At 57.8% G+C, this 9,895-nt stretch overlaps 1 protein-coding gene across 1 annotated transcript; it reads right to left on the bottom strand.

Annotated features, from left to right (window-relative positions):
* Positions 1–4,787: 4,787 nt before the first annotated feature.
* RTL1 (retrotransposon Gag like 1) lies at positions 4,788–9,413 on the bottom strand. Its single transcript, XM_017892250.1, has one exon. It carries the CDS (start codon positions 9,358–9,360, stop codon positions 5,281–5,283), a length of 4,080 nt encoding a protein of 1,359 aa, XP_017747739.1. The 5' UTR covers positions 9,361–9,413; the 3' UTR covers positions 4,788–5,280.
* Between the last annotated feature and the right edge of the window lie 482 nt (positions 9,414–9,895).

The raw sequence follows: 9,895 nt of genomic DNA, 5'->3' as shown, positions 1-9,895 counted from the left end.
CCTGGTCTGCCCCTCAGCTTCCGTGGTGTCAGGATGGGTGTGCTTGTCTTTGTCAATCAGGCAGATGGCCGGGGTCTGGGCGAGGCTTACTGCTTGGGTCTGAGGTCAGTGCTGACGGGCTTGGGGCGTAACTAGGGTCTTGTCGGCCCCGCAGCAGGGCTCTGGGTCGGTGGGTGGAGCTTGGGAGTGGGGGTGATGGCTTCTCTCTGTTGTCTTTCTCTTTTTCACTTTGGGAGCAACCAGGGTCACCAGGTGGGCAGGAGGGGACCTCACATCTCTGCCCTGGGCAGATTGTTAAGAGCTGGCCAAGCTCCTAGCACAGGGGCCTGAGTCCGAGGCCCTAACTGGACCTGGGATTGCCCGCAGGAGGGATGAGCAAGTCCGGGCCCAAGCGGTGAGTAGCCCTCAGCTGCCTGGGTGGTGTGCTGTTCCAGAAACTGGCCCTGTGCGCACCAGAGCTGGAGGCTGGCACATTGGGGATTTCATGGAGGTGGGCTGGGCCGGGAAGGGAGGTTGTTGGACAAGACTCAGCAGGGGTAGAGCTCAGGGCTCCCTCCATCCCCTGACATCAGTGACCTGGGGGTGGGCAGAGAAAATGGGTGCATTTGGTTGTGGCCTGCCAGGTCCCGTGGGCCTGTGTGCCTGTGTACGCACCAGGCCGGGCAGCCTGCTGTTCAGAGGAGTTTTCACCTTTTTTTGTGGTAGCCACGATGTCATAACCCAACATGACATTTAACATTAACTTTCCTTTTTCTTTCCCCAGGAGGAAAAAAGGTTTGTATTATTTTTCTTTCAAACTTTTATTTCCATAGGTTTTGGGCAATAGGTGGTGTTTGGTTACATGAGTAAGTTCTTTAGTGGTGATTTGTGAGATTTTAGTGTACCCATCAGCTGAGCAGTACACACTGAACTCAATTTGTAGTCTTTTATCTCTCACCCGCTTCCTACCCTTTCCCCCGAGTCCCCCGAGTCCATCGTATCACTTTATCAGTAGTTCTCCCCTGAGCCTGGGGGCTGCCGCTCTTCTCTGTAAGCCAAGCCCATTCTGGCTGGATTGGGCGGGAGAGCCAAAGAGGCAAGGTCATCGCTGTCTGCTGGTGTCGGGGGCCGTGGCCACTCTAGCACTGGGAGCCCCCTAGTCAATATGTGTGTGTGTGTGTGTGAACTGCGGATAAGTACGTTCACCTTAGTGTGTGTCTGGATTCCCCCGCTGTAGGGTGCGGGTGATTATGGCTGGTAAATTCTCTGTTTGGCTTTACCCTGCAAGGTAGTCCTGTTTGTCCCTCCACCATTTTTTTTTTTTTTGAGACAGAGTTTCACTCTTGTTGCACAGGCTGGAGTGCAGTGGTGCGATCTCGGCTCACCGCAACCTCCACCTCCTGGGTTCAAACGATTCTTCTGTCTCAGCCTCCCGATTAGCTGGGATTACAGGCATGTGCCACCACACCCAGCTAATTTTTGTATATTTAGTAGAGATGGGGTTTCTCCATGTTGGTCAGGCTAGTCTTGAACTCCCGATCTCAGGTGATCAACCCACCTCTGCGGGTGATTATGGCTGGTAAATTCTCTGTTTGGCTTTACCCTGCAAGGTAGTCCTGTTTGTCCCTCCACCATTTTTTTTTTTTTTTGAGACAGAGTTTCACTCTTGTTGCACAGGCTGGAGTGCAGTGGTGCGATCTCGGCTCACCGCAACCTCCACCTCCTGGGTTCAAACGATTCTTCTGTCTCAGCCTCCCGATTAGCTGGGATTACAGGCATGTGCCACCACACCCAGCTAATTTTTTGTTATTTAGTAGAGATGGGGTTTCTCCATGTTGGTCAGGCTAGTCTTGAACTCCCGATCTCAGGTGATCAACCCACCTCGGCCTCCCAAAGTGCTGGGATTACAAGTGTGAGCCACCGCACCTGGCCTTGCCCCTCCACCTTTGATGGCCCAACAGGCAAGGATGATGGTCCTCAACCGTCCTGGCTGCAGGGACATGGGGACTGCCAATCCACCCCACATTTACCCCGGGGGGCCCCTACCAAGCAGGGACAGAGGTTTGCCATTGAAGTCCAGCCTCTGGGACCCCCTGGGGTGGCCTCCAGGTGACCTGATCTAGGGACCCTCCATTACGACCCCAGGCTCTATCCCAAGGTAGTTCACTTCAAGGAACTTGGGAGCTCCAAGAAGAATGTCACCTGGGAACAGAGGGGTTTTTAGGAATCAGTGGCCCTTGGAGACTGGGCATGGTTATTCTGGAAACGGCCCTCTCTCTCACTACATCCCCTGTTTGATGATGGGAAAACAGGCTGGAAGATGGACAGCCACTACCTGAGGTCACCCAGCAAGTCAAGGTTGGGGCCTTCTGGGGCCAGGTCACTAAAGGGGATCTGCACCTCTTGCAGCCGAGCCCCTGGCCTTAACGCATGGCAGTCTGTCTTGGGTTGCCGTCAGAGGCAGAGTGCTAGGTAAACAGACAGACAGACAGACAGACACGGTGCCCTTGAGCTCCTGGAGCTGCTGTGCTGTTGGCTGCTGTGGGGGTCATTGCTGGGCCTTGTGACTGAAGGCGGAGTGGGTGAAGTGGCCCAGGCGAGAGGACAAAGAGCCACCAGGAAGGGGCCTCCATCCTGGCTCTGTCCTCAGCTCCTCTGCAGCCCATTCTGGGCCTTGATGTCCCCAAGTTTACCTTGGGAAAGTGACATAAGAAGTCTGCGGGTGGGGCTGGGAGCTCTGAGTGCCAGCTGTGCCCCGCACTTTATTCCTAACTCTGAATCCTCACAGTAGCCTTGGTGGGTTGGAGTGACAGATGAGGAAACCGAGGCTGGGCGAGGCCTTCCTGCAGCCCGCCAGTGGAGGGAGAGAGAATCCCAGAGGTGTAGCCCCTGCCTTTGAACCTGGGGATCCTGACCATGATCTCCCGGTGCTGCTCTCAGGGGTAGATTCTTCAGACAGGTGGATGGTGGGTGAAGGCCAGGTGCTCCTGGGGACCTGTGAGAGCCCCGTGTGGGGCTGGGCAGTGCCGTGCAAGGAAAGAACGAGGCTGAGCCTGCAGCGCCAGCCTTGGGCTCCTGTGGGGTGTGTCCTTGGGCATGGGCTCCCCGCTGTGTGCCCAGTGGTCCTGGTCGACAAGGAGTAGGAGCAGGAGGCAGAGCCACACTGGCTGGCGGCCGTTGTCTGGAGGACAGAGTAGGGTATCTTCCATGTGGGAGCTGAGAACTCTGGGGCCAGGTGGAAATGGCTTCCCTAGGGGATGAGGCTGCTCCAACTCAGGCTAGTCAGGTCCCTGCAGGGCCCCTGAGCTTTGAGCCTGAGATCTGTTGGGTGGTCTCATGGTGTGTCTTCAGGGGCAGGTTACTCATCAGGGAAAAGAGGGCAGAGCTGGTGTGTCCTGGCATGGCGGGCCTGTGTGCACGGACCTGGTGTGTCCTGGCATGGGGGAGCCATGTGCATGGAGCTCCAGTGTTGTTGCCCCCCTAGCTGAAGTTCAAGGTCATGCTGAGAGAGGCCCACGGCTCCTTCTCCTCTGTGTCCTCACGGAACTCTTCCCTGTGGAAGGGTGCTGTGGGACGGGGGTGCTCTGGGAGGTTGGAGGCCACTCCTGGATAGGTGTGACCCATGGCCAGGAAGAGGGGTCAGCATGTGCTGGACTGTGGAGGGGGAGTTCAGAGTGAGTGAGTGCCGCCTGCCTTACCTCCCTGACTCCCTGTGGGACCCCTGGCAGCCCCCCTACCCAGGTCAGTGCCAACACAAGAACCCTCACAACAACCACTTTGGGAACAGCATGACCCTCTGAAATGGGACCCAGGCCTTTTCCTCTCGGAGTGGGGGTTAGGAACTGCTTGAGACCAGGGCTTGTGGACCCTGCAGTGTGGGGCTCAGACTGCACCTCGTTTCTCACATGGCGAGGAGGCCAAGGCCAGAGGTGGGATTTGGGTTGCAGGGCTCCCTTTTCTCCAACCCTTAGGAGAGTCAGCCTCCACTCCCCTGCCTCCCACTGCCCTGAGGCACCTTTTCTGTCCTCTCCTCTCTTTGACATGAGCCTGTGGGGGGTGCACATCCTTGGTGGCCTCAGTGGTGGTGGGTGCCTTCCCATGGCAGAAAGAAGTGCCCAGAGTCCTGGTTGGGGCATCTTCAGGAAGGTTGGGGGAGGTCTGCAGCCCATGTGCCAGGCCCCCAGGGGCCGTTTCAGGGCAGAGCGTTTCTTGCCCCACCCTTCCTGCCCAGTCCACTTGCTCCCTCCCCCACCCCGCCTACTCCCTCCCTCCTCCCATGCGTGTCCCCTCCCCTGCCTTTCCACCCACCACCTCCACTTTTAGAACAAACCCCAAAGTCAGACAGTCTTTTATTTTGCTTTAATTGAAGAGTGCAAAAGGATTGGGGGGTGAGAAAGCTCGGGGTGGGGAAGGGTCTTCTCCCCGTTCAAAGCAGCAGTGTGGCTAGAGCCTCTCCGTGACTCGGCATGGTCCCCTGGGTGCCTGTGTGCCTTCTGGGACCCCCTCCCTTTATGGGGGGCCCCTGCACTGCCCAGTGTTCAGTGTTGGGAGGGGGAGGTGCCCCAAGGCATGAAGGGACCGTCTTCGCCATGCAAGTCTGGTAAGTGGCACTGGTACGTCGGGATGCCCCAAAGAGCGGCTTTGTCCAGGTAAGTCCAGAGCTCAGGGCCAGAGGAAGGCGGGGTCAAGAAAGCTGAAGCAGATGTGGTGGGGGTGGGCTTGCTTGCAGGGTGGGATGGGGGTGAGGGAGGCACCACATCATCAGACGTCGGGAGGTTGGGGGGATAGGGGTTGGGGGGCGGGGGCGGGAGCTCAGGGGAGCAGGAGCACTGGCGGTGGAGGTAGAAGAAGTCAGTGGAGCACCCGAGGTCAGTGTCCCAGGACGGCACAGGGTGGCCGTCGCCAGGCCGGGTGGGGGGCCCTGGCACCTGCTTGCTTGGCTGTGCCTGCTGTGCCTGCTTCTTCATCTGGCCGTGCGTCATGGGGTCACTTCCTGTTCGCCACTGCTTTGTCCCTCATGGATGTCACTCCTGGGCACGGGCTTGGGACCTGGAGAACTGAGAACTCCCAGTCCAGGGCTGGTGCTGGGGGGTCTCTGAGGACTGGATAGTCCGTTAGCACAGGTGGCATTGCTGGTTGATGAGTTGAAGAAGCTGTTGTCCTTCACAAGTGGGTTCCTCTTGGGTCAGGAGTGGCAGGAAGGGAAGCGAAGCAGGCTGAGGCACAGGGAGGCCAGGGGACATCAGGAGGCACTGGGGCGAGAAATAGAGGGGAGTCTTTGCTGGAGACGGGGAGGCGTCTTCAGTCGAGGTCAGCATCTTCGTCCTCGTCAGGCAGCTCTTCCAGCCTTGCCTCCTCCCTGGGTTGGCTCCCCCAGGCGGGGACTGGCAGGGCCTGCCTGTAGATCAGGGTCAGGAACTGGCTCAGGGCCCTGACCGCCTGCTCCCGGCTGAGCAGGTGCAGCTGGCCGTCCGCACTGCGGATGTGGAGCAGGCGGCTACTGAGGAATTCCAGGACCTGGGGATCCATGAGGTGGCGTGGGCGGGATGGGTGGGAGGCTCCTGTGTGGCTGGGCGAGGCCTCCTGCACGTCGTTGTCCTGCTTGTCCTGCGAGGTGTCTTGCAGGCCGTCATGCAGGCCACACTGACGGTAACGTTGCAGGTCGTCTTGCAGGGCTTCTCGCAAGACGACATCCTCATCACCAACGACGTGCAGCTCCAGGTAGCGGTTCTCACGCAGGGCAGGGAGGCGGCCCTCCCAGGGGGTGACTCTGACACCGAAGAACTCACACAGCGTCATCCAGAACCCAGGGGTGAACTGCAGGTCTCGGTGGGTCTGGGAGTGCAGAGCGTTTCGCTGCCAGCGGCCGGGACCCAGGAATAACTCGGCCAGCTCCCGGGCTGGGATGGTGTTTGCGCCCGCGAGAGCGGGCATCTGGGTGAGCAGCTGGGTGATGGCTGTCGTGATGCTACTGCCTGCGATGAGGGACGAATCCAGGATGAGTCGTAGGGAGCGCTGGGGCCGGGGCCGAGCCACCTGCATGGCGGGTGCCGGCAGCACCGAGAGGCACTGCCTCACCCGCAGTAGCACGAGGATGGCTGCCAGGGCTAGGATGTTCTTCCAGTACAGGAGGCCTCGGAAGAAGTGCAGAATGACGGCCCTGATCTGGGCCATGCTGAAGTGGGCGAGGAAGCTGTTGAGGATCTGGTCGATGGGTATTGTGGCCAGCAACTCTTGCTGTAGGGTCTGTTCATTGGACTCATCCTGGTCTTCATTCTCTTCTTCCCCGGATTCTGTGGCTGGATCCCTGGGGAATCCCCTTGAGGTGAGCAGCAGGGTTTGCCTGGCGGCGGTGTTCCTCTGGAAGGCTCTCCTCCACCGGAGGTTTCTCACAGGTGGCAGCACTCGGCCACCATCTTGTTCTGGCAGCTCCATGACGTCAAAGTTGAAGTGGGAGAAGAAGAAGACCCAATGCCCGGGGAGAAGTACGGTGAGCCTGTCATTATTCAGAGAGGCTAGATCCTCTGTGTTGAGAAGGATCATGATGGGCTCCTCGGTGTTCTCCAGGTAGCGGCACCACACCATGAAGGCAGCCCGTATTGGAAGAATCTTCATCTCCACTTGAGAGTACTCAACCTCGATAGGGGAGATGTTGCGGGAGTAGAAAGCACAGCAGGCTCTCTTGCCGGTTTGCTCGTCAATTTGGATCAGGGAGGCGTGCAGGGCCGTGCTGGTGACCCCGGTTTCCAAGTAGAATGGGTTCTGGGGCTTCGGGTGGTGGAGGAGGGGCGCCTTGCGGAAAGCCCTCTTGAGGCACTCGAAGGCCTCCTGCTCCTCGACTCCCCAGTAGAATTGGTCGGAGCTCAGCAGCTGCCGCACCAGGGGCTCTGCGATGATGCTGAAGCGCTCCACGAAGTGACGGTAGGGGAAGACGAATTCGATGAAGTTTCTCAGAGATAGCCTGGAGCCAGGGGTAGGGTACCCTGTTATGATGGTCATGACGTTCTTGTTCAGTTTCACCCCTTTGGGGGTGACGACGAAGCCCAGGAATTCCACGGTTTGGCGGTGGAACTGGCTCTTGTCCAGGGAGCAGTAGACGTTGTGATGGCGGAAGCGGACCAGGACTTGGCGGACGTGGTGGAGGTGCTCCTCCTGACTCATTGAGTAGATCAGGACTTCCTGGCCATAAGAAAGCACAAGGAACCCTAGCATGTCCTTTAGGATGAAGTGAATCACGTTCTGAGGTATGATAGGGTCTGGGGAGAGCGCGAACGGCTGGTAGCTCTTCATCTCTTGAAGCTCCAAACCAAACGCTGCTTTCCACACATCTTCGGTGCGGTGCACGTTCACGCTTTCCTCCACAATGGTCCCACGCAGCTCCAGTTTTGTGAACCACGCGGCTCCGTGTAACTGGTCAAACAGTTCGGGAATCATCTGTATGTAGTCCTGTCTGTCGGTCAGCATGTCCTGCAGGTCCCAGTATTCCTCCTGTAGCCTGGCTCTTTCTTGCATCCTGGCACCCACAGGTTCCCAAGGCGCGGTGGAGGGACACTCGTAAAAGGTCTCGCTGTGATCACTGTCTCCAGCCTGCTGAAGCTCAGAGGGCTCTGATTCAGAAAGATCATCGGATCCGTCTGAGCTTGGCTGGTCGGAAGTCTCATCATCTGCTTCCTTCGGGTTAAACACGTCGGCCAGGTCTGAGTATGGGTGCGGCAGTCCGGGTAGCAGGCTCATGCTGTGCCTCTCTAGGGCAATGCATGGCGGGGGCGGGCGAAAGCAGTTCTTCAGGCAGTAGGGAGAGTGGAAGGTGCAGCGGCCTTTGATCCAGTCGACTTCAGGGGCATGGACTCGGAGCCAGCGGATGCCTAGGACCACGGAGAAGTTCGGTGAAGGTACGATGTCAAATTCGATGGACTCCTGGTGGTTCTGGTGGATGCACACCAGGGGCTCCGTGTAGAGCCAGACAGGCTCGTTGCCAATCAGTGAGCCGTCCACGGATTGGACTGGCTGTGGGTAAGGCTTCTCGTAAAGCTCCACGTAGTGCTCCTGGGCGAACTTCTCATCCATGAAGTTGCCGTCAGCTCCTGAATCCACCAGGGCCTGAACCGCGACACTGTGGTAGGGGTTTACTCTCACCATGAGCAGCAGGAAGAGGTGGGCGCGGTTGATACCCGGATGGACTTCGCTGGGCAGCCAGCTGCTGACCATCCACCTCTCTGGAGCAGGTGAGTCGATCCAGGTCAGGTTCCGGGGGCGGGCCTCGGGGGGCAGCCTGAGCATGGCTCTTCTCTCTGCCAGCTTCTCTTCTATTTGCAGGATGAGCACAATCAGACTGTCTAGGGAATCCGGCTGAGGGACCCGGAATAGATAGTGCCTGATCTCCTCGTTGAGCCCCTGGCACAGGTGGGCCTGCAGGACTTCATCTGGCCAGCCCAAGATGGGTACCAGGCTCTGGAACTCATCGATGTACTCGGTGGCAGAGCGGCTGCCCTGCCTGATCGTGAACATGGCCTCTTCTGCCACACGCAGTGTCTGGCGGTACTCAAACACTTCTGACATGGCCTCCAGGAAGGCTGGGAAGTCTCCCATCAGGGGGCTGTTTTCCTGCAGTAGAGCTTTGGCCCATTCTAATGCCAAGCCGGAGAGGTGGTTGATGACATAGCCAACTCGCAGACGGTCGTTACAGAACATTCTTGGGTAGCTCTGTAAGGTCAGTTGGCAGAGTACGATAAACTCGTGAAATTCTCTGCGATCGCCAGAGAAGTGCTTTGGGGCGGGCAGTTGGCCTGCGTTGATCCCTTTGATCAAGATCTCTTCTGCTACTCTCTGTTGCTCTTTGAGGTCTTGCATTCGGAAGTACAGCGAGATGATGGACCTCACCATGGCCATAAGTTCTGCGGTTGAGTGCTCAGTCTGGTTTTGCTCTTCTTGAGGAGTCTCCTCCCTTCCCGATTCCTTCAGGTCAGTGTGAGCCTCTTGCTCTTCTCGGGCTCCCGATGGGTTGACTGACGCTTCTTTCATCCTATCAGATGCTCCACTGAGTGGATCCCCCCTTGCCTGGTGTGAACCGTTGCATGACTCCTCCATGTCTTGGAGTAGGTCATTGGGTGGATCCTCTATTTCCTTACGTGGGCCACTGGATGGCTCCTCCATGTCTTGGAGTAGATCAGTGGGCAGCTCTTCCATTTCCTCGAGTGGGCCACTGGGTGGCTCCTTCTTTTCCTGGGCTGGGCTGCTGGCTGGCCCTGCCTCTCCCCGCACTCCACTGCCCGATGTCGCCTCGGTGGTGTTGGATGAGCCCTCGGAGGACTCCATTTGTTTTGATGATGGATTCTTATGCTCCATCATCGTCTCAAATGAGTCTTCAGAGGGTTCTATCATTTCGTCGGATGGAAAGGAGTGTATTCTGAAGATTGGTAAGGTTGTGATGGCGTCCAGTCAGTAGCTGGGACCGTGGAGATCAGAACCTGGTCGTGGAGGGGAAGTGGGGGATAAAGGCAGTAGTTTAGGATCTCATGAGGTGGCAGTGTCAGCGTCTCAAGGACAAATCAGATGCCCAACTAATCAGAGCAGAGAGAAATGGGGGAAAGCCTTCTATCCAAGCCAGCCTCTTTGGCTGGTCACTTGGGGCACCCCGAGGGAGGGAAGATCTGTCAACCCCTGACTTGCCTTCCAGGTTTATTCAGTCTGCCTGTCCTGTCCATTTCTTCCATAGATGTGAGCCCATAAACTCTGTGGAGTGACTGGCTGGGAGCAGCCACCGTGGCAGGCGGACACCTGGCAGTGTGCACAGGCTGCTCCATTTCACCCTGGCACATGCACCTGGTCAATCCTCTTTTCCTGCTTTGGTCACCTGAGAATTACACAGGTCACATCTCAGCACCATCCAAAGCCACCCCTGGCAGGCTCATGGCTC

The sequence above is a fragment of the Rhinopithecus bieti genome, unplaced genomic scaffold (assembly GCF_001698545.2).
Source record: "Rhinopithecus bieti isolate Rb0 unplaced genomic scaffold, ASM169854v2 scaffold_20150, whole genome shotgun sequence".
Taxonomy (NCBI): domain Eukaryota; kingdom Metazoa; phylum Chordata; class Mammalia; order Primates; family Cercopithecidae; genus Rhinopithecus; species Rhinopithecus bieti.
The sequence above is the reverse complement of the archived record's forward strand: the minus strand, read 5'-3'. Positions and strand labels throughout refer to the sequence as shown.